This window comes from Sus scrofa, chromosome 1 (genome assembly GCF_000003025.6).
Source record: "Sus scrofa isolate TJ Tabasco breed Duroc chromosome 1, Sscrofa11.1, whole genome shotgun sequence".
Lineage (NCBI taxonomy): Eukaryota > Metazoa > Chordata > Mammalia > Artiodactyla > Suidae > Sus > Sus scrofa.
Genome location: NC_010443.5, coordinates 238,197,659 through 238,221,374, shown reverse-complemented (window position 1 = coordinate 238,221,374; position 23,716 = coordinate 238,197,659). Strand labels below are relative to the sequence as shown.

The 23,716-nt window shown below is 45.7% G+C and overlaps 1 protein-coding gene across 1 annotated transcript; it reads right to left on the bottom strand.

The window, feature by feature from the left end:
• On the bottom strand, positions 1,900-23,716 carry POLR1E (RNA polymerase I subunit E). The gene is made up of 12 exons (XM_021066147.1): positions 23,552-23,716; positions 22,586-22,689; positions 21,343-21,419; positions 19,887-19,972; positions 11,727-11,785; positions 10,821-10,965; positions 10,239-10,346; positions 9,221-9,317; positions 6,763-6,896; positions 4,548-4,629; positions 3,517-3,648; positions 1,900-2,412 (listed from the first exon to the last, which is right to left on the bottom strand). Exons 1-12 carry the CDS (start codon positions 23,625-23,627, stop codon positions 2,253-2,255), a joined length of 1,260 nt encoding a protein of 419 aa, XP_020921806.1. The 5' UTR covers positions 23,628-23,716; the 3' UTR covers positions 1,900-2,252.

The window sequence follows — 23,716 nt, the reverse complement described above, 5'->3', positions numbered from 1 at the left end:
CCTTGATGTACAGAAACCTGCTTTGCAGTCAACCTCTGGGACTGTATCACCTACACCCAGTGAAGTTCACCCAGGACAAGTATACAGCTGACGCTTGGACCATGCAAGGCTTAAGGGCACTCAGCCTCTGCGCAACTGAAAACCTGCGTATAGTTTACGTCGGCCCTCTGTATCGGAGGTTCCCTATCTGTGTGGTATGTGGTATTTATTATCGAAACAAATCCATATATAAAGTGGACACAGGCAGTTCAAATCCATGTTGTTCCAAGGTCAACTGTGTATTTACCATCCAGGCTTTTCCCCATCAAATACCCCTCTATGCCTGAGTGACTGAAGACAGGCTGCTTCCCCACTAGGACAGATGCTGTTCAGAGGCCAGGTCACATGCTCTCATCTCATCTTTGCTGGAAATTAAGCCTCCAAGTGTCAAAACCATCAGAATCTAAAAAGTATTCATGAAAACCCATAGGCACATTACGAATTCTTTTCCCAGAGACAGATCAGGATGCTATTTTTTCCTCAAAGTCACGTACTTGATTTTCTCAACGGCTGAGATAAAAGAAAAACAAGCAGCATTTACCTTTCCTGCTCGCATCTCTGCTGGAGGGAGATCAAGTATGCTACAAGTGCCCATGACCCAGGATCAGACACAAATGGGGACAAGTCAGACAAGAGCATGGAAAATGTGCACTTTAGGCCTGGCCTTGCCACAGAAGTGGCTCTAATAACTGCATCCTAGCACTCAAAGCAATACCAGGACACCTGTCCCAGATGAGCCATCCAAGACCCACTTGTACCGTGTCTTCCCTAACCAATGGCCTAGCTGCTGTGTAAACATCCTCCTGTGTCATTTTCAGAGAGCTGGATTCTTTTTAATCATACATGACTGACAGTGTCCATTTCTGCAGTACAGCAAAGTGACCCAGTTATACATATATATACATTCTTTTTCTCACATTATCTTCCATTGTGTTCTATCACAAGTGACTGGATATAGTTCCCTGTGCTATATAGCAGGAGAGAGAGCTGGATTCTGTCTGCCTTCCTCCACTGCTCCAGGCCTCCAGCATAAGCACCACAGATCTCAGCTGCTCCCACTGCCTCAGAAGAGCTTGAAGAGCTGAGTCTGAGCATTAGCCACATACCTAAGTCTCCGCATGTCACAGCCTTTTCCTCACAGGGCCCCTCTGGACGCAGACTTGACCATCGGCCCTGTACCAGGCAAGGCTGGTGGCTGTCAGCATCCCTTCCCATCTGCTTCTGGTATGGCTTCCTGTAACTAGAGCCTGGAGAGCTGAAACCTACTTCCAAAACACCCCTGCTGCTAGGATTCTAGATGCGAATTAGGTTCCTATGTATGTTCTCAAAGAAAAGGAAGCAAGACGGAGGCCAGCCTTTTGATCTTTTGGCTGTTTGTGCTGACAGGCAAGGAGGGGGAAGGAAGCGTGGGTGCTGAACCAGCATTCCAATATCACATTACCGGCCTCATGAATTCAAGAAGCAGTTGAATCCACATTGTTTCATGAATTCAAGTAGCTCCTTCATGCCTGGCCGGCCACTCCAGCCGTGCTCTTCAATGCCGCAGTTTCAGTGGCAACCTCCTGTTTCCCACTCCTGCAGCCCTTTATCCATGTATTAAACTCCTTTCTCCTTAAGAATATCTAGAACCATTGGTTTTCTGTATTAAACTCTTTTGACCGACTCACAACCCCTTAAAAATGTGGCTTTCAGAGCTGACCCCCGCCCTCTCTGGGGTCTGAGCCAGGCAGAGCGACTGAGCTCATCTCTCATCTGGCTGCACTCTGTTAAAGCAGCCTGGAACTAAATTAGCCTGAAGCCTCCTCTCCCAGCCCTGCCGGGCTGTGTACTCACCACGTCCTCCATTGGATCTTCCAGAGCTAAGCACAGCACTTCACATTTCTTTTTATTAACCTTTATCCACTAGATGTGGCCCAAGGCTCAGCCTGTGAGATCTTTCTCCTCCAGCTTCCGCAGACCCCACCCTCCCACACCCCACACGGGAACCACCTGCCATTTACAATCACGGCAACACCAAAGGAGGGAGATGGAGTCCAGCAGGGCCAACGCTTTCAGTTTCTTCTTAAGACCAGCACGACGGAGATGCTGGCTTCTGGCTTCGTACCTGTGCCAAGGCAAGGCTTCCTTTTTCCTCTTTCATAAAAATAAAAAAGCAAATGAACAGAAGGAGTGGCTATGATGTGGCCAAAATGGTCCATCTGGAAAGCACACCTCTAGGAGATCCTCTTCCGCTTTGACTGACGGTCCGAGGTCTGGGCTGGAGGCAGTGGGATGGACAGAGTGCCCAGTTTGTGATCCTCCTCCCTGCCCGCTGCCAGAGAAACCTTCCTTTTAGAGATCTTCAGCCTCATGGCTTTGGCTATCTCCATCATCCTAAAGGACAAATACATAAAACATGTAGAGTCTCCCCAGCGGGACTGCTCAGGGAGGCTTGGCAGGAGGGAGCGGCACATTTGTGCTTCAGGCCCCAAGGACAGACCCTAAGGTGGCCACAAGGAGCAAAGCTCCCAGCTGAGGCAGACAAGATCCCCCCAGAGCCATCAGACTCCCAATTCCATGTGTTGCCTTTAGAAAATATCTGTATAGGTGATGGCACACCAGGTTATCTAGATCCTGTTGATAACTGTTTACTTCCTATAATGAGGTCTGGGCCTGTTTGTGAGAACTGAACAGGGTCCAGGATTCGCTTTCTCTTATGTGCTCAGCCTCACTACCCGTGAGAAAGCCCGCAGAATAAACCCCCTGTGAACTGCTGGAAAAAATCCAGATAAGGGTGTTCTCCTAGGCTCTCCTGGAACACCCTCAGTCTTTGGAGGTCAGATGCCCCTGAATCACTGACAAAGGCCAACACACCCCACTTTCAGCATCCTGGGAGGTTCTGCTCCCTACGCAGTCTGAACCCCTTCTAACAAGGCTACAAAAGGCTGAAAGGTCCCCTCTGCCAACCCTTCCAGTCTGGTCAGAAAAGCCCAAAAGGGACATCCCTGCCCAACCACAGTTCTACTTTGCCTTGAACACCTTCCCTGGCAGCCCCTTCCATCTGACTCTGAGAAAGTTCTTTTTGCTAAGCTGAAATTGGGTTCTCTTACATGACTTCCAACCCCAGGTTACGGGCCTTGGGCCATACAGAATCCCTTTTCCCAGTAATAGCAATTTGGAGACTGGAGGCTCCTTGGTTACTTAGAGATGGAAGGTTCAGGTTTGAAGCCCAACTGTTCCCCTTCTTGGCTGTGTGATCCTGGGAAAGTCACTGACTTCTCTGAACCGAAGACTCTTCCATTGTTTCTTAAGGAAATCACAGCGATCTTATGACAGATTGAACATTAGGCCTAGCTAGCCAGCAAAGGCACGTGGTAATGGCTGGGTGCCCATCCTCTAATCATTATTCCCAGGTCCCCTGACAGTGCCTCATGCTTTCCAGCAGAACCAGAACTACATCGGGTGCCCTAAGGGAGCTTTGGCTTGTGTCGTGCTCACCTTTTCTCACTGAGCTTCAAGTCCCTCTGTAACATCGTCAGGTCAATCTGGAAGTCATTTATGTGCAAGGCGAGTATGATCACATAGGCGGTGATTTTTGCCTTCATAGAGTCCGAAATTACATTCCGCAAACTGCAAATCAGTAGCAGTGAGAGAGACAAAATTCAACTCTAAGATAATTTATCCAAATCTGCAGAGAAAGCCGCACCCACACCCTCCCCAGGCACAACTAGAGCCTTGTGCTGGTGAGGACCCACCTTGTCTTCCCAGCCTGCTCAGCAGGGCTGCTGGGAAAAGGTAGCCCAAACTGAGTTGCTGGCGATTCTTTCAAGCACACTCAGAGCATCAAATACACTCAAGTAAAGGCTAGGAACGAAGCCCGGGTGCGCTGCTTGGGGTTCTCTCCCCAAGGTCATCACGCTGCCCCTCCACAGAACTGCGGACATCAGAAAGGGGTCCATTTAAAAAGTGGGTGATGTGGGGAGTTCCCGTCATGGCGTAGTGGTTACCAAATCCGACTAGGAACCATGAGGTTGCAGGTTCGGTCCCTGGCCTCGCTCAGTGGCTTAAGGATCTGGTGTTGCCGTGAGCTGTGGTATAGGTCGCAGACGCGGCTCAGATCTGTGGCTGTGAGGTAGGTCGGTGGCTACAGCTCCAATTAGACCCCTAGGCTGGGAACCTCCATATGCCGTAGGAGCGGCCCAAGAAATGGCAAAAAGACAAAAAATAAAAAAAATAAATAAACAAAATAAAATAAAATAAAATAAATAAAATAAAAAAATAAAATAAAATAAAATAAGAAGTGGGTGATGTGAATCTCTGTTGCAGCACTTCCCAGAGCCTTTAATGTCAACCTCTCCCAGAGGTTGCCTAAACTCACTTGACCCCAAGACCCCCTCGAGTGGCAGTGTCTTCTTCAGCAGTGTCTCTGTGGACATCGACTGCAGTCCAAGCCCGGAGTTCCCCCTCTCAGCACCCTCCCCCCTCCTTCCACCTTTACAGGCAGAAGCCAAGAAATCAAGGCCCCTGACCTGCCATTGTTGTAGGTCAAGCAGGTAAAGTGCTTCAGCAGTTTGGTGCTGATGACATGGGGAATGCCAGGTCCCAGGGCACCTACAAGACAAAGTGGAGCTGGATCATTTTCTTTTCAAACTCTCAGGCCACACCTCACCTATGAGCTGGGAGAAGAGGACAGCAGTTGGGCCACTGGAGTGAACAGGAGCATGGAGGAAGAGAAGGGGACCATGAAACACAACAGCCCTTTCAAATCAAAGTGTGCTCAGGCATGCTTCCACCTGCAGACCATACGTGCTCAAGAGATATTCATGATGGGACAGCGAGAAAAAAGAAAAATAGGCTCCAATGAGGCCTAAAGACACAGAATTCAAAAGACATTAGAAAGCAAAACAGGGAGGTCCAGTCGTGGTACAGCACAAACAAATCCGACTGGGAACCATGAGGTTGCAGGTTCTATCCCTGGCCTCGCTCGGTAGGTTAAGAATCCAGCACTGCCATGAGCTGTGGTGTAGGTCACAGACTTGGCTCAGATCTGATGTTGCTGTGGCTGTGGCATAGGCCAGCAGCTGTAGCTCTGATTTGAACCCTAGCCTAGGAACTTCCATATGCCACAGATGCGGCCCTAAAAAGCAAAAAAAAAGCCCACACACACAAAAAACAAAAAACAGTAACCTGGTGTGGCATAAGGGGATCAGCAGCATCTCTGGAGCATGGGACTCAGGTTCAATCCCCAGACCAGCACAGTGGGTTAAGGATCCAGCATTGCCACAGCTGCCGCTTAGATGGCAACTACAGCTTGCATCTGATCCAGAACTCCATATGCCACAGGGTGGCCAAATAAGAAAAAAAAGAATACTGCTAAAAAATGCTACCCATCATTTGAGCCTTCAGCAAGTCATAGCAATGACATCAAAGATCACTGGTCATGGAGTTCCCGTCCTGGCTCAGTGGTTAACAAATCCGACTAGGAACCATGAGGTTGCGGGTTCGATCCCTGGCCTTGTTCAGTGGGTTAAGGATCCAGCGTTGCTGTGAGCTGTGGTGCAGGTTGCAGACACGGCTTGGATCCCACGTTGCTGTGGCTCTGGCGTAGGCTGGTGGCTACAGCTCCGATTCGACCCCTAGCCTGGGAACCTCCATATGCCATGGGAGCGGCCCAAGAAAAGGCAAAAAAGACAAAAAAAAAAAAAAAAAAACCACTGGTCACAGACTATCATAATATAATAATGTAAAAGTTCAAAATATTGTGAAAATTACTGAAATGTGACACAAAGATACAAAGTAAGCAAATAAGTACTGTTGGAAAAATGGCCCCAAAAGACTTGCCCAACACAAGGTTGCCACAAACCTTCCATCTGTAAAAAACACAGTATGTACAGAACATGATAAAGTGAAGCACAATAGAAGCAGGTTCGTCTGTATAGACTCCAGGCGCCCAATCACAGGAACAGGACTGCATACACCTTATGCTTAAAACCAAGGGCTCCCTCTGGGTTCCCAACTCTGGGTAGATGTGAGTGTGTGGCAGCCACCCACAGCCTAGCTACAGGAGACACAGCTTACCAGCAGAAACTGACCCCTCTCCCAGTCAGAAATAAGCTGACACAACAACGGCCACAAGCCTTCATGACTAAGGCCAATTGTTCTCCCCATACAACTATGTTTGTCCAACTATCCCTAAGACGGTCATTTGATCTGACTGGATATTCAACTTTGCCTAATGCGGAACAGAAGTACTGACTGTGAGCTCTGAGCAATCGTATAATCCAACCCCATCTTCACATGAGGGCGGCCCTTGGCGGGTTCTCTCAGTACGTCACATCAGCAGTACCAACAGGACTGTTACACAGTTAACAATAAAGACCTGGGAGTTCCTGTTGTGGCTCAGCAGTAACGAAACTGACGAGTATCTATGAGGACGCGGGTTCAATCCCTAGTCTCATTCAGAGGGTGAAGGACCCGGTGTTGCAGTGAGCTGCGGTGTAGGTCACAGATGTGGCCTGGATCCCATGTTGCTGGGGCTGTGGTGTGAGCGGGTGATGGTAGCTCCGATTCAATCCCTAGCCTAGGAACTTCCATATGCCATGGGTGTGGCCCTAAAAAAATAAAATAAAAAATAAAGACCTGGACAGACATGTCCATTTTCTTCTCTCACTAGAGCTGATCTAAGAATTATAGACAAGTAACAGACTGGAAATAACTAGAATAAAAAGTCTATGTTGGACTTACTTTTCCGCTTAATCACTTTCTGTGCCCGAAACTTGATGAGGGTGTCCAGAAACCAGATGCACCGGGCCTGGCGGTCTCGGCTCTCCTGATTTGATGGCAAAGACTTCAGCGCTTCAATGACAAAGGAGCAGTGACTGCAACAAGGGAGGGAAAAGGAGAACACGTGAAACTGGCTCTGTCAGGAGCCATTTACTCCTTCGCAATGAAAACAGCAGGCACATCTCACACCTCGCGAGTATACACACACAGTCAGCAACTGAGCGAGGGCCATCCATCCCACCAGCTCCTTAGATGAGGAGGAGCATGATTCAGTGCAGGGACAGTAAAGGTCCAGATAGTAGGTACTTTACATTTTGGGGGCGATATGGTCACCCCCACCGTAGTACAAAGGCAGCCATCGGTAACACATAAATGAATGACTGAGGCTGTTTCCATTAAAACTGCACTGGTGGTGGGCCGTCATCTTTCCAATCTGCATGTGGCAGTCTGGAGCACTGGCTCTCAACTACTTGGGTGACTCCTGAATCCCTCCTCCGCCATGCAGTGCCTTGAGCAAGTTTCTGAACATCTCGGTGCCTTGGTTTCTTCTGTAACTTAAGGCCAATGATAGTACCCTCATCCCGTGGATTTTTGTGGATTAAATTAAACAATGCTTGGCACACATAAGAGCTCAGTTGATGCTGGCTATTATTTTTATGTACTGTTCTACCACTATCAGGATCTTGGACTCACAGCAAAAAAAGGCCCTTCAAATCATCTCATGGGAGTTCCCGCTGTGGCTCAGTGGTAAGGAATCTGACTAGTATCCATGAGGATGCAAGTTTGATCCCTGGCCTTGCTCGGTGGGTTAAGGATCTGGCACTGCTGTGGCTGTGGCTGCCAGCTGCAGCTCCAATACAACCCCTATCCCGGGAAGTTCCATGTGCCTTGGGTGCGGCCCTAAACAAAACTAAAAAAAAATATGGTGTTCCCGTCGTGGCTCAGCAGTTAAGGAACCCGACTAGCATCCATGAGGACGTGGGTTCAATCCCTGGCCTCGCTCAGTGGGTTAAGGATCCAGCGTTGCCGTGAGCTATGATGTAGGTTGCAGACTCGGCTGGGATCCCACATTGCTGTGGCATAGGCTGGAGCTACAGCTCTAATTTGACCCCTAGCCTGGAACCTCCATATGTTGTAGGTACAGCCCGAAAGAGACAAAAAAATTGCAAAAAAAAACAAAACAAAAACAAAACAAAAAAACTGTCTCATATCAGCCTCATTTTACAGAGAGGAAAACAGGCTCAGAGAGGGGAAGATCACCTAGTCCATCGGGCAGAGCTTGGGGATTCAGTTTCCCAGACTTCCAACCCAGAACTCTTTCCCTCACCTGCCCCTGTGCCTCAATCACATTAAGACAATAAAGAACCAGTAATGAGCTCTTGTTTGGCAATGGATCTTTGGAGAGAAGGAAAAAATGTATTTTTCTAGACTTTGGATTCACTGACCAAAATTCCCCAAAATCTGGGCAACCAATCTAGGGCTGACAACTTTTTATTTCCTCAAGATGAAATTACAGAAAGAAAATTTGAGTTAAAAAACCCGCCACTATCATCATAAAAGAAAAGCTAGGGGGAGGGGGGTTTGGCCATGCCCATGGCATGTAGAGGTTCCCAGGCCAGGGACTTAACCCGAGCCATAGCAGGGACAACGCCAAATCCTTAATTGCTAGGCCACCAAGGAACTCCCAAGAAAAGCTACTTTAAAGGCCAAAAATAGGGGAAGGAAAGGAAATAATCTCTGAATTATTTAAAATACACTATTTTTTTTTTTTTTTTTTTTTGGTCTTTTTTGCTATTTCTTGGGCCGCTCCAGTGGCATATGGAGGTTTCCAGGCTAGGGGTCTAATCGGAGCTGTAGCCACTGGCCTACGCCAGAGCCACAGCAACGTGGGATCCGAGCCGCGTCTGCAACCTACACCACAGCTCACGGCAATGCCGGATCCTAACCCACTGAGCAAGGGCAGGGACCGAACCCACAACCTCATGGTTCCTAGTCGGATTCGTTAACCACTGCGCCATGACGGGAACTCCTAAAATACACTAATTTAACTTTAGAAAAGCTCACGCAACACATCACCACAGATGTACCATCCCTTCTGCAGGCACCTATTCCCAAGCCAGCACCTGGGCCTCTCCTGTAACAATTTGCATCAGCATGACACTAGGGGAGGGACACAGGTCAGCTCCAGTACCCAGACCCAGGCTACAAGCCTTACCACCCTCTGCCCAGCCACACCGAAGCAGCTCACCCCTTGAACACCGACAATAGGCCCGGAAGCCCAAACATTCAAGCTCGTTTGTGTTCAAATGCTGAACAGGCATACATCCTTACTGACCGACACCCAAGGTCCGCTTCATGTCTGACTACTGTTGTGTCCCAAGATCACTCCCCAGACACTCCAGCCACCCAAGTGGGGTACCTGTTCTCTTCGATCATCTTCAGTATTTGTTCTGATGTGACGTTCCTGAAAGCTTCAGACGGGCTCTGAAGAGCGTCATACTCCGCAGGGGAAAGAACCAGTTATAGGTCAAGAAAACAACCTGACCGAGATGGAAACATCCAACTAGCTAGATCATCTTGTAGTGGCCTATTTAGAAATTGGCGAACATGGGGAGTTCCCGTCGTGGCAAAGTGGTTAATGAATCCGACTAGGAGCCATGAAGTTGCGGGTTCAATCCCTGCCCTTGCTCAGTGGGTTAAGGATCTGGCGTTGCCATGAGCTGTGGTGTAGGTCGTACACACGGCTCGGATCCCGTGTTGCTGTGGCTCTGGTGTAGGCCGGCGGGCTGCAGCTCCAATTAGACCCCTAGCCTGGGAACCTCCATATGCCGAGGGGGCAGTCCTAGAAAAGGCAAAAGACAAAAAAAAAAAAAAAAAAAAAAAAAGAAAGAAAGAAAAGAAATTGGCAAACTGAGGCTCAGAGAGGGAACGATCACACCGTATATCTGGGCAGAGCTCAGGGACTCAGTGCTCCCTAATACTCATTCCCTGTCTGGGCTTTTCTGCCTTCTCTTATCACAGATCCACTGCGGGCATTTTCCATCCAACTACAACCACAAGTGTGGAAACTCTACGTTCCAACCCTTCTATTTACAAAACCAGTCTGCCCCGGACTTTCAGCACTGGCCAACTTAAAAGTTGTATTTTGACTCCTCACAGAAAATGACCTTCCCACAGAGCTGAGCTGGGGGCATTCTGCTTTGTGCTGAGGGATGGGTTTGAATCTCAAAGGCTAAGTAAGAGGTTGGTGCTACAGCAGATCCTTCAGCTGGTGAGGACGTCCCAGCAACGGCACTGGGGCAACCACAAGGGTTTGGGGATAGCTTCCGGGAGCATTGCAGGACCATGGACACCCTCAGAGAGTCCAGCCATGCCACTCCTCTGTGCAGATCCCCACTTGGAAACGAGGCGGCACTTTTCCCCCGCAAGAAGGATACGGTCTTCAAATTTATACACGTCTTCAGGCTTGGCTGCGTCGGCATGGCAGGGAGGGAGGTAGAGAGAGTCATCTTGCAAATCACTGTGGATGGCATCACTGACTAGGGCTGTTCAACAAAGGAAGAGCCAGTGTCAGCGTCTCCCTGCTTGGCTTCCACTTCCTCAATGTTCTTTGCAACCCATGTGCTCGAGATCATCATTAGCCCAGAACTTCTCATCTGAACACGTCCGCCAATGTGGCCCAACCTCCCCGCCAGGCTGATGGCCTCCAGACTATCATGTCTACCCGTAACACAAAGCAAGGAAGGTGGATACAGCATGGTCCCCACAAGGGACTTGCAGTAGAGTCGGGAGAGAAAGGTATGCTACTAAATATTTACAGTACAGTAGGAGAGACAACTGGCTGATCATTTGGAAAACTTTAAATTAGGTCTGTACAACAGACAAAAAAAAAAAAAAAAAAAAAACAAGGAATCCAGCCCTACTCCCATCGTTTCCATCTGTGGGGTGGGCAGAAGATCTCAACAGAAGGGAAAGCTGGTTATACAAGCAGCCTCTTACCCCAACTTCCAGCTGCTTACCAGTCACTCCCTTTGAATCAATAATATCCTCTGCAGCTTTAGCCACTGCACGATTCAAAGATTCACTGCCGACTTTGTTCATTCTCCTGGAGTTCAGAGCCCGCTTCTGTTTGGTGGTACCAAAGGCTTCAATGCACGAATCCATCTGTGCCAAAGACAACTCTGTCACTGCGGATCGCCTGAGAACTGCGACTCCAGCTGCGTGACTGCAGGGAAACTCTTGACCTCTCTGAGCCATTAAAACCTCACCTATAAATTGGGCTAACTCATCTCTAACTACCTCAAAGGTTTGTTGTGAGAACCAAATGATATTAAGAGATTTGAAGCACTTGCTTTGTAAACTGCGATAAGCTATCTATGAAGCAACAGTGTCTCTACCTGTAAAAGGAAAAACTTGACTGGAATTAGGGTTGGTAGGTCTGGGCCACATGGCTTACCTAACCCAAGTACAGACAGTGCTAACAGAGAGCTCACTCTGGCTCTGAGCCTGAAGACAGCCTCACAGCCCTTCTCGGTGGCAGCACTGAAGATTCAGTCAGTTTGCCCTCCTGGGCTAAACTAAGCTTTGTAGGAACCTTCTACACTGAAAATCCGAGTTTACTTCTGTCTTGACGTGAAGTTTCTAGGCTACAACCAATATTCTCTAAAATTTGGACTAAATCCTGAGAACAAGTGTTAATGCTACAGGACGAGCCCAGAGAACTGGTTCCACATGCCAGCACTAATTACAGCTGCCCCAGAGAGGAGGCCTCTGCAGGTAGGAACTGTTCAGAGAACCACAGACTGAATGAGCCGGGAGCAGCCAGGGAGACCCTTGTCTCCAACCAGCTCATTTTACTGATGGAGAAACCCCAGGCCTGGAAGGAACCCATGTTAGGTCTCACGTCTTGGTTTTTTCACACTTACCTTTTCTCTAAAAGATTTGGCCTGACTCTCCAGTGTTGACTCACTCTCAACTGATTCGTCTACAAAACACAAAATAAAAACAGAAAGAAAACAAAAACAAACCGTAAGGCCTACAGATAATAGTGTTTCATTAAATCTGTTTAACAGTTAATTTAAGAAAGACAGCTTTCCTTGCTACAGGACTCGCTGGACCACAGCAGGAGGGTGTACTGGGAACACGTTAGGATGAGGCTTTAGTACAGAAGTAGAGAATGTGAAGCATCAATCAAGGAGTCAAGTGAAGGGGTCATTTGGTCCAAGCTCTTCATTTTACAAATAAGGAAAAATGAGGCCTCCAAGGGAAATGACTTGCCCCAGGTCAGTTCACTGGGATTAAAGCCAAGTCCTCATTCTTTTCAGTAGATGGTTTTGCCCTCCTTGTAAAAGACCTAAGGAGGGAGTTCCCTTCGTGGCTCAGGGGTTAACGAACCTGACTAGGATCGATGAGCATGTGGGTTCGATCCCTGGCCTCGATCAATGGCTTAAGAATCCAGCATTGCCATGAGCTGTGGTGTAGGTCGCAGATGCAGCTTAGATATGGCATGGCTGTGGTGTAGGCCAGCAGCTGCAGCTCAGAATCAACCCCTAGCCTGGGAACTTCCATATGTGGTGGGTGCAGCCCTAAAAGGCAAAAAAGGAAAAGAAAAAAGAAAAAAAAAGACCTAAGGAGGAGAGAACGAGAGGGCGGAGTAGGAGGAGGTGGAGCTCATCTCTCCCTACAAACACATCAAAAACATATCTATATGTGGAACAATTCTCACAGAAAACTAACTGGAAATTAGCAGAGAAATTCCTGTACAACCGAAGCTGGAAGAAAGACTTCCACGTAACCAGGAAGGGCCAAAAAAGGCCAAGGGTCAGGACCTCCAGCCTGAGAGGGATGTGAAAGAAAGAGGTCTACGTGGGCAGACCCTGGCCCTGGGGAGCTAGCAGGTGGAGCCTCAGGCTGGGTGTCTCCGGCCTGGGGTCCTGCGTGGAGGAGACAAGCCCCACCTTGGCTGCTGGGACAGACAGACGGGCTGGAGAGGCCCAGACTCTACTCGTGAAGAGTGTGCACATGCTCCCTTGCCAACAATCAGGGCAGACAGAGCTCTGCACTGGCGGCTGCTGCCTTGCCGCCACACTTCCCAATCCAAATGGGGCAAACACCCGGCAAACACCACTCACTGTGCACAATGAGATCTGGGCCAACCAACCTCCAGAAAAAGACCCGGTCTAGCAACTGGGAAGCAAACCCCACCCCTGACAGGGCAGCAATACCCATGGGCCAGAAAGTCACCTCACATCCTCAACGGACTTGAGACCCCCCAACACCAACCACACCCATCAAGGTGACAGCAGCCACCATGCCCTGAAGAAAACATGACTGGTGTTCATATCAAAATGAACCCTCGCACTGAAGACACTGGACACACACAGCCTACCTCAAGACATCCCCACATAACAACACTCCTTCAAAACCACAATAGTTAACTGGTTCTCCCAAATTCTGAGAAAGAGAGAAAGCAAGTAAAATGAAAAGGCAAAGGAACTGCTCTTAATTAAAAGAGCAATAGAAACACCCCTAAAAGAACAAACAGTGAAACATGGTTAACCAATCTATCAGACCCCAAATTCCAAAGACGGTAATAAAAATGCTGAGGAGTTCCCGCTGTGGTGCAGTGGAATGAATCCAACTAGTAACCATGAGGTTTTGGATTCAATCCCTGGCCTTACTCAGTGGGTTAAGGATCTGGCGCTACCATGAGCTGTGGTATAGGTCACAGATGCAGCTGGGATCCTGTGTGGCTGTGGCTGTGGCCAGCAGTGATAGCTCTGATTCAACCCCTAGCCTGGGAACCTCCATATGCCACAAGTGTGGCCCTAAAATGCAAAAAAAAAAAAAAAAAAAAAAACCACTAAAATAATACAGCACTAAACTCATTCTAAAAGAAATAGTGAAAGGTCTCCTATAAATAGTAAAGAAGATATAGGATGAAGACCAATTGGAAAATAATCACTTAAATAAGCCAGAATGCAGATCAAAAAGAAAAAAACATTTGTGAAAGTGACGATAAACACAAGGAACAGCAGAAGGATAAACATGAAGATGTAGGAAAAGGACATTAAAGCATAAAACGTGGGAGAGGAGAGTAAGAAAATCTAGACTTTTTTTTTTAAGAATGTGTTTGAGCCTGTATGACTATCAATCTAAAGAAAGGAGATACAGGAAGGGCTTAACATACTGGCAAAACAGGGCAACCACAAATCAAAAAACAATACACACACACAAAAACCAAAGAGAAGAGGACACAAGGATAAAATAATAGGAAATCATCCAACCAAAAAAAGAAAAAGGAACAAAGGAGAAACATAGAATCAACTAGAAAACAAGGTTTAAAATGTCAATAAATACCTATCAATAGTTACCTTCACTGTAAACCAACGATAATGGAAAAAATAAAAATCATTAAAAAAATAATTACCTTAAATGTCAATGGAGTGAATGCTCTAATTAAAAAGAATAGAATGGCAGCCTATAGCTTACAATATGCTGTCTTCAAGAGACAAAACTTAGGGCAAAGGAACATATAAATTGTAAGTGAATGGATGGAAAAAGATATTTCATGCGAATGGAAATGGCAGGAAAGCAGGAGCTTTAATACTCCTATCAGACAAAACTGACTTTAAAACAAAGGCCATAAAGCAAGATAAAGAAGGACATTATTTAATGATAAAAGGATCCATCAAGAAGAGGGTATTATAATTGTCGATATATATGCCCCTAACACAGGAGCACCCAAATACATACAACAAATACAGACATAAAAGGAGAAATTGATGGGAATACAATATTAATAGAAGACTTTAATACCCCACTCACATCACTGAATAGACCTTCTAGACAGAAGATCAATAAGGCAAAATAGATTCTAAATGACACAATAGAACAGTCAGACTTAACTGATATTTTCGGGACATCACATACAAAAAAACAAAACAAACAAAAACAGATTACACATTCTTTTCAAGTGCACATGGAACATTCTGTAGGACTGACCACACATTAGGGCACAAAACTAACCTCAACAAATTTAAGGGTATAGAAATTATTTCAAGCATCTTCTATGACCACAATGGCATGAAACTGGAACTCAAACACAGGGGGAAAAAAATGAGAAAAAAAAAAAAACAGACCAAACAACATGCTACTGAAAAACCAATGGGTCAAAAAAGAAATCAAAAAGGAAATTAAAAAATATCCTGAGGAGTTCCCGTCATGGCGCAGTGGTTAACGAATCTGACTAGGAACCATGAGGTTGTGGGTTCGGTCCCTGCCCTTGCTCAGTGGGTTAAGGATCCGGCGTTGCCGTGAGCTGTGGTGTAGGTTGCAGACATGGCTCAGATCCCACGTTGCTGTGGCTCTGGCGTAGGCTGGTGGCTACAGCTCTGATTCGACCCCTAGCCTGGGAACCTCCATATGCTGTGAGAGCGGCCTAAGAAATGGCAAAAAGACAAAAAAAAAAAAAAAAAAGAAAGAAAGAAAAATCTCAAATCAAGCTACCACCTAAAGACTTAGAAAAAGAGCAAACAAAACCTAAAGTCAGCAGAAGTAAGGAAATCAAAGATCAGAAAAATCAATAAAACAGAGATAAAAACATTAGGAAAAAAAACCAATAAAACCGAAAGGTAGTTTTTTGAAAGAGTAGACAAAATTGACAAACCTCTGGCCAGACTCACCAAGAAGAGAAAACCCAAATAAGTTAAGAAATGAAAAAGGAGAAATCTCAACTGATACTGTAGAAATACAAAAAACAAAAAAACAAAAAACAACCCAGAAGAGAATAATATGAACGATTATATGCCAACAAAAATTTGACAACCTAGAAGAAATGGACACCTTTCTAGAAATGTACAGCCCACCAAAACTAAATCAAGAAGAAATAGATCATTTGAACAGACCAATCACTAGAAATAAAACTGAATATGCAATTTTTAAAACTCCCCAAAAACAAAAGTCTAGGACCAGATGGCTTCACAGGCAAATTCTATCAAACATACAAATAACTTACATTCATCCTTCTTAAATTTTTCCAAAGATTGAAGAAGGAACACTCCCAAAGACATTCTATGAAGCCACCACCACCCTAACACCAAGACCAGACAAAGATACTACCAAAAAAGAAAATTATAGGTCAGTATCTTTGAAGACTGTAAAAGCAAAACTTCTCAACAAAATTTTAGCCAACCAATTCCAAAAACACATAAAAAAGATCATACACCACAACCAAGTGGGATTCATCCCACGTTCACAAGGAAGGTTCAACATATGCAGGTCAAATACCACATTAACAAAATAAAGGTCAAAAACCACATGATCATCTCCATAGATACAGAAAAAGCATTTGACAAAATTCAACATGCATTCATGTGGGTTTAGAGGGAACATATCTCAACATAATAAAAGCCACTTACGACAAACCCACAGCCACTTTAATACTCAACAAAGAAAAGCTGAAAGCCTTCCCATTAAAATCAAAAACAAAATAAGGATGCCCAATTTATTTTAATGCAGTATTAGAAGTCCTAGCCACAACAGACAATAAAAAGAAATAAAAGGTATCCAAACCAGAAGAGAAGAGGTAGAAGTGTCACTATATGCAGATGTCATGATATAGACAACACTGAAGACTCCACACAAGAACAACTTTATCTGATTAATGAACTCAGCAAAGTAGCAGGATACAAGATTAACATTCAGAAATCAGTTGAATTTCTGTACACTAACAATGAAATATCAGAAAAGGAATAAAGGAGTTCCCATTGTAGCTCAGCACATTAAGAACCTGACATAGTGTCCACGAGCAAGCAGGTTCAATTCTTGGCCTTGCTCAGTGGGCTAAGGATCCAGCATTGTCACATATTCCATTGTGTATATATTTCAAATTGTACATTAGTTTGTTGATGAAGCACATTTTTGTTTTCATATGTTAAAGAATTGTTAATATTGATTTATTCTAGCCATATATATATACACATTTCCAATAGAATATTACCCAGGGATAAAACAAGAATGAAATTTTGCCATTTCCAACAAAATGCATGGACTTGAAGTCCATTTCCCTACTATGCTTAGTGAAATAAGACAGAAGACAAATACTGTATGACATCACTTATATGTGGAATCTAAAAAAATAATACAAATGAGTGCATATACAAAACAGAAACAGACCCACAAACATAAAAAACAAATTTATAGTTACCAGGAGGGACAAATTAGAAGTATGGTATTAACAGATACAAACTAATATGCATAAATTAGATAAGCAACAAGGATCTACTGTGCTGCAGAGGGAATTAAGACTCAATGTCTTATGATGATATAAACTGCAACAAACAAACAAAAAAACACATCATATGCTATACACCTGAAAATAAAAAAAATTTTTTAAAAATAGGAAAAAAAAATCTAAAAGCAGGCACAAGCATGAGGTATGTATTATTTACACAAAGCTCTCTAATCTCCCACAGTGTTCATACAAAGAGCAATATAATCTAGTGGACAGCTGCACAAGCCCTGAAGTGGCCTTGGCTGCATTTAAATCCCAGCTCTCCTATAAATACCAGCAGTATGTCCCTGGCAAAGTCAGTTAACCTCTATGCCAGTTTTGTCACTGATAAAAAAAAAAAAAAGGAATACCTACCCCACAGGGTTGTTATGTGAAATAAATGACAGTACATCAAAAGTGCTTAGAACAGTGCCTAACACATAGTAAGGACCCAATAAATGGTGTATTTTTTACATATGCTGGCTAGAATTAACCAATATTTACAAATTTTTTACGTGTAAAACAAAAATGTGTTTTTTTGGGTTTTTTGCTTTTTAGAGCCACACCTGCGGCATAGGAAGTTCCCAGGCTAGGGGTGGAATCAGAGCTGTAGCCACCTGCCTACACCACAGCCACAGCAACACCAGATCCAAGCCACAACTGTTACCTACACCACAGCTCACTTTACCTCTGAACCACAACAGGAACTCCCAAAAATGTGTTTAATCAACAAATTAATGAACAGTTTTCTTTGATTCCTTGGAAGTTAGAGCATTTGAAGTATAATTCATACATAGTTATAATTGCAAAGCAGGAAATTCTTAACCTAGAGACCCTGAACCCTTAGGAAATTCACAGATGGGCTTTGGGATGCCAAAAGACCTTTAAAATTATATGTAAATTTTTGTATATTTTTGAACATTACATATGTTTCCACGAAGTAGGTCCTGGTCCTTACGAAATGCTTTGAGAGAATAAAGCTACTAGAACTAATGCCTCCAAAACTATCAGGCAGATTCATCATGATCCTGATGATCCTTATCTACATCCTCTCCCACCATGGCTTTGTGGGGAACAGGAGCCCCCTGAATTTAATCCTTTTTTTTTTTTTGTCTTTTGTCTTTTTAGGGCTGCATCCACGGCATACGGAGGTTGCCAGGCTAGGGGTCTAATCGGAGCCGTAGCCACCGGCCTACGCCACAGCCACAGCAATGTGGGATCCAAGTCGTGTCTGCAACCTACATCACAGCTCACGGCAACGCTGGATCCTTAACCCACTGAGCAAGGCCAGGGATCAAACCCGCAACCTCCTGGTTCCTAGTCGGATTCATTTCCACTGCGCCACGACGGGAACTCCATTTCTTATATCATTTTGAAAGATCCCACTCTAGCTCTAAACATTCTAAGATTCTGAAACAGAGTAGTACTGCAACTTCTCCCACTAGATCAAAGAAAAAAAGGCTCTCCACCCAAATTAGAAAGTGTAGAGACTTTTCATCAATATGAAAGTTACTGTCCAGCCTATAAATAACTCCTATCATCTCTCAAAGATTCTAAAACCTCTACCCCAACCAGAACAGTTAAGAATTAAAGGAGTTCCCGTCGTGGCTCGGATCCTGCGTTACTGTGGCTCTGGCGTAGGCTGGCAGCTACAGCTCCGATGGGACCCCTAGCCTGGGAACCTCCAAATGCCGCAGGAGCGGCCCAAGAAATGGCAAAAAGACAAAAAAAAAAAAAAAATTAAAAAAAAAAGGGGGAGTTCCCGTTGTGGCGCAGTAGTTAACGAATCCGACTAGGAACCATGAGGTTGCGGGTTCGGTCCCTGCCCTTGCTCAGTGGTTAACGATCCAGCATTGCCGTGAGCTGTGGTGTAGGTTGCAGATGCGGCTCGGATCCCGCGTTGCTGTGGCTCTGGCGTAGGTCGGAGGCTACAGCTCGGATTGGACCCCTAGCCTGGGAACCTCCATATGCCTCGGGAGTGGCCCAAGAAATAGCAAAAAAAAAGACAAAAAAAAAAAAAAAAAAAGGATCTGGCGTTGCTGTGAGCTGTGGTGTAGGTTGCATGCAGACATGGCTCGGATCCTGTGTTACTGTGGCTCTGGTGTAGGCCGGCGGCTACAGCTCCAATTAGACCCCTAGCCTGGGAACCTCCATGAGCCACGGGTGCAGCCCTACAAAAGGCAAAAAAATTTAAAAATTAAAATTAAAAAAAAAAAAGAATTAAGGAGTTCCTGTCGAGGCTCAGCAGTAATGAACCCGAGACTAGTATCTGTGGGGACGGGGGTTCAATCCCTGGCCTCACTCAGTGGGTTAAGGATCCAGCATTGCCGTGAGCTGTGGTCTGGGTCACAGATGAAGCTCAGATTTGGCACTGCTGTGGCATAGGCCAGTGGCTACAACTCCGATTCGACCCCTAGCCTGAGAACTTCCATATGCCACGGGTGCAGCAGCCCTAAAAAGACACACACACAAAAAAAAGAATTAAGAAAGGCCATCGATGGAAAAAGTATCAGACATTCCCTCCAATAATGTGCTTTAATCATTGCTCAACTTGCTTTAAGATTAATTTCTGGATCTCCAGTCCATCAACGTAAGGATAGGATCTGTGTCTCTTTTGCTATATCCTATGCCTGGAGCATATAGGTCATCAATAATTATTTGCTCAGTAAAAAGCACTCTTAAAACTTTTTCAAATAGAAAAAAAAACTTTAAAAAATAGCCACAAATGTTATTTTACAAATCAAAACTCAAAACGAACTCATCCAGCAAATCTAATTCAGCATTTCTTTGAGCCCTCCTGACTGGGACCTACCTGTAAACAGTGGCTGCATGTTGAACATTTCAGCATCATAGACTTCCATTTGGCCAGAGGTCTTGTTCAAAATTCCCACAAAGTGCCTGAATAAAGAAGGAACAGCACCAGTGCCAATGGATTACTCAAAATGTATTGTTAATAAACACAATCTCCTTTTCCTACTTAAAACTTCTCAACCTTCTTCCTGCCGCCATACACCTGAGGAATGCATCACCTGCTCATGAGTAACACTAATTCCCTAGAGCAGCAATTCTCTGCACGGGGAGAGAAAGGAGGGAAGGGATGAGGGGGTGGGGGTGGGGGAGCTACCAGCTGCTTCTGGTGTCTGATCACATTTGGGCTCACTGCTGCAGAGAGAAACTCTGGGGCTAGAAGGAAGTAGACTTACACTAGCATTTCCTGCACGGACCAATTCTAGGGAGGCAAAGACAAGTAAAAACTTGGTAAAAATGAGAATATCGGTTTAAACTAGACAATCTCTTAAAGGGATGATAAAAAGTTCAAAGTTTCAAGCATATGCACATTTTCTTTTTTTTTTTTTTTTTTGGCTCTTTCTAGGGCTGCACCTGCATCGTATGGTGGTTCCCAGGCTAGGGGTCTCATCAGAGCTGTTGCTGCCGGCCAGCGCCACAGCCACAGCAAAGCCTCAAGCATATACACATTAATCTGACTTCTGTCAGAGCAGTCTGGAGGCGCTCTGAAAGGGCCTTGTTTGTGGTTTAGGGATGCATACTTTCACAGGGACACTGCCTGCATGCCAACCCCTTAGGTACAGACCATTCAGGCTGGAAAATCTTCATAGTGCTGAAGGGAGGACTAGAGGTCAGTAAAGGGCAGAGTTGCCCAAAGTCAGTCAATCTTTCCAGAGTCAGAGAGAAATCCTGGCGCCTTGGACAGCACCAAATCCTTTTCTTACAGTTAGTACCAAGGCAGACTTCCAGTAAGCTTTGGCCTATTGATCACACATTCCAATTAATGAAGACTGCTGCCTTCTGTGAACAAGATGCTTAAAAACAAAAGACTATTATAAGTTAACGATGTGGTGAAAATTAATGAAGGTGATCAAAAAGTATAAACTTCTGGTTGAAAAAATTTTGTAATTAAGTATGGATGTTAGCTAGACTTACCATGTTGCCATTTTGCAATATGTACATATATTGAATCATTGTTATACACCTGAAACCAATGTCATATGTCAATTAGCTCTCAGTTAAAAAAACTCATCAAGATTGTAAATAAATGAGATTTTTAGGAAATTAAACAAATCTAAGTCACTTTTCATTTTCAGGAATGTCTACATGCTGGTGTGAAGGCCACTGGGTCTGGGAACACAGAAACTTGAGAAACCTCTCTAGATTTCCCCCATTGCCCCTAAAATAAAGGCAGAGAAGAGCAGTGCCAGGGCTGCCGCCACCACCCTCTACTCCCCGCAATCCCTTTACCCTGTCCCTACCTGCAGAGAGTGTTGCATTTGAGGGCTCCAGTCCCAAAATTGTTTCCCACATAGGAAAGTCTGTCTGTTTCAGCTGCCTAAAATGGAGAGGGGGAAAGTTCCATTACAACCAATGCTGAAAGATAATAAATATCTTGACTTCCCACAGCTGAGCAACCTCAGATACAGAAGCTTTAGACTCCAAACCACAGTAGATTAGAACAGGGAGAGCCTCTTTGAGATGATCCAGCTCCACTATCTTTAAGTGAATTTTGGGTGTCCCTGGGGAAAAAGCAAAAGGATTTTTGAAAGGGAAGCCCCAGGTATTGCTGGCTTCCAGCTAGGCCAGAAAGTTCTTGGTGGAGCTTGGGAGAGTAGCTGAGCACGTAGAGGCATGCAACAAAATGATCCTGCAGGCAACCCCAAAGTCTAACCCCTTCTTGAACCTCTTTGCCACCTCTTCCATGACTGTTCCTTACATGCTCCCAGGACCATGGAAATGGCTAATATACTCCTCAATCATAGCCAAGTTTTCCTGCTTCCCCATGTTTGTCCTTGGTGTCCTCTTCACTTGGAATATTAGCCTCAGCTGTCAAACCTTCCTCCATCCTTCAGGGCTCCAATGCATCCTGCCACAAGAAGGCATTCTGGCAAGCAGAGCGCACTTTGCCCTGCTCTGTACCCTCCCTCCCTGGAATCCTGAACTTTGTCTCCTTATGTGTAAGTGTCCCCTACATCCAGTTCTCACTTCTCTAGATCAGTGGTTCTCAACCCAGGGAAATACCCCTATGGGGACATCTGGGAATGTCTGACATGCTATTGTCACAACGAGGAGGTGCTAGGTATATTTGGGTAGAGACCAGGGAAGCTGCTAAACACCAGGGATGTGCAGAACAGTCCCCACAACAAAGAATTATCTGGGTCAGAAGGTCAGTCGTGCTGAGATTGAGAAATGCTGCTCTAGATTATGAGCTCCCTCCGGGTGGGGCCATGTCTGACTTAGTTGTCTCCCTAGCTGCTTACGGCCCAGAGCCACAGTGGGGGTTCAATAGATGGTTGCTGAATGAACAAATGAATAAAGGGCTATCATTTCACCATAAGTGTGAAACTGAATGGAGCCTGCTCCCACACACCAGCCTGCTGGGGCTCAAAGTTCTTTAAGGCTAATCTGCTATCCCCTGCTTTTCTCCTCTCACTCCCTTCCACACCCAAGGGGCCTCCTGAAGCCTGCAGAGTGGAGAAAACAAGCTACTGCAGCACTTACCAGGATCCGCTGACTCCTCTTCCTGGGGTTTGTGGAATCATTGCTCTTGTACAAGGTGAAGCGCATGTTGCCTGGATTCTGCAGCTTCCCATTGGAGAACTGGACTGTAAGATTGTAGCCCAGGAATGACATGAGAGCAGAAGGACCAAGAGAGTATGATGCAGAGGAAACAGACAGTCAATGAGAGGGAGTGACTGAAGGAATGGGGATGGCAAAGAGGCCCAGGTCCTGGCCCAAAGGAGGTTTTTTTTTGTTTTTTGTTTGTTTTTTGTCTTTTCTGGGGCCAAATTCGCGGCATATGGAGGTTTCCAGGCTAGGGGTCTAATCAGAGCAGTAGCCACCGGCCTACGCCAGAACCACAGCAATGCGGGATCCGACCACCACCACAGCTCACGTCAACGCCGGATCCTTAACCCAATGAGCAAGGCCAGGAATCAAACCCGCAACCTCATGGTTCCTAGTCGGATTCGTTAACCACTGAGCCATGATGGGAACTCCCCAAAGGAGGGCTTAAGGAGATCCGGATCCAGGTGGGAAGAGGATGGGGAGGGGATGGGAAGGTAAGGGGAGGCCTGAGGAGAGAGGGGCTTCGACGGGAGGGAATAACTAGGGGAAATGGGACTAACTGACGAGGCCTGGACCAGACCTAAAAAGATAAAGAAAAATTCTGCCCAATGGAGGAAAGTAAATGGAGCAGGTTTGAGACTTGATGGGTGAGGAGATGACCGGGTCTAGAGTACTGGGAAGGGGTAACTGGTAAGGCCTCATTCAGCGGGAAGGTGGTGACAGAAACGCGGTGAGATGACAGAGGAACCCTGGCCGAGCCCTAAGTAGCAGTAGAGCCTGGAAGGGATCTGGCCCAGCTGAGAAGGGGGACGGACCAGTAAGGGAAGACGAGGGCTGTAGATACCGAGACAGAAAGGGAGGAAGTTACAGGGAGCTCTGCTCCGGCTCCGCAGTCCTTACCCAGTAAAGCTCTCTGGCTCTCTTCGGGGTCTCCACAGTACAGCCACCTTGCACTCGGCAACACCTCCGCCGCCATCTCGCCCTTCTACCGCCAAGCACAGGAGTTAAGACAACTGCGTCCGCTAGGTACACGCGGGTGGAAAAAAAAAAAAAAAAAAGGCAGGG

Coding starts and splice junctions, on each gene's coding strand:
- POLR1E (XM_021066147.1), bottom strand. CDS start 23,627: ATGGCGGCGGAGGTGTTGCCGAGTGCAAGGTGGCTGTACTGTGGAGAC. Junction 10,966..11,726: donor CCAAATCTTTTAGAGAAAAG/GTAAGTGTGAAA, acceptor TCTTTGGCACAG/ATGGATTCGTGCATTGAAGC. Junction 6,897..9,220: donor AAGATGATCGAAGAGAACAG/GTACCCCACTTG, acceptor CCCTTGTTGCAG/TCACTGCTCCTTTGTCATTG.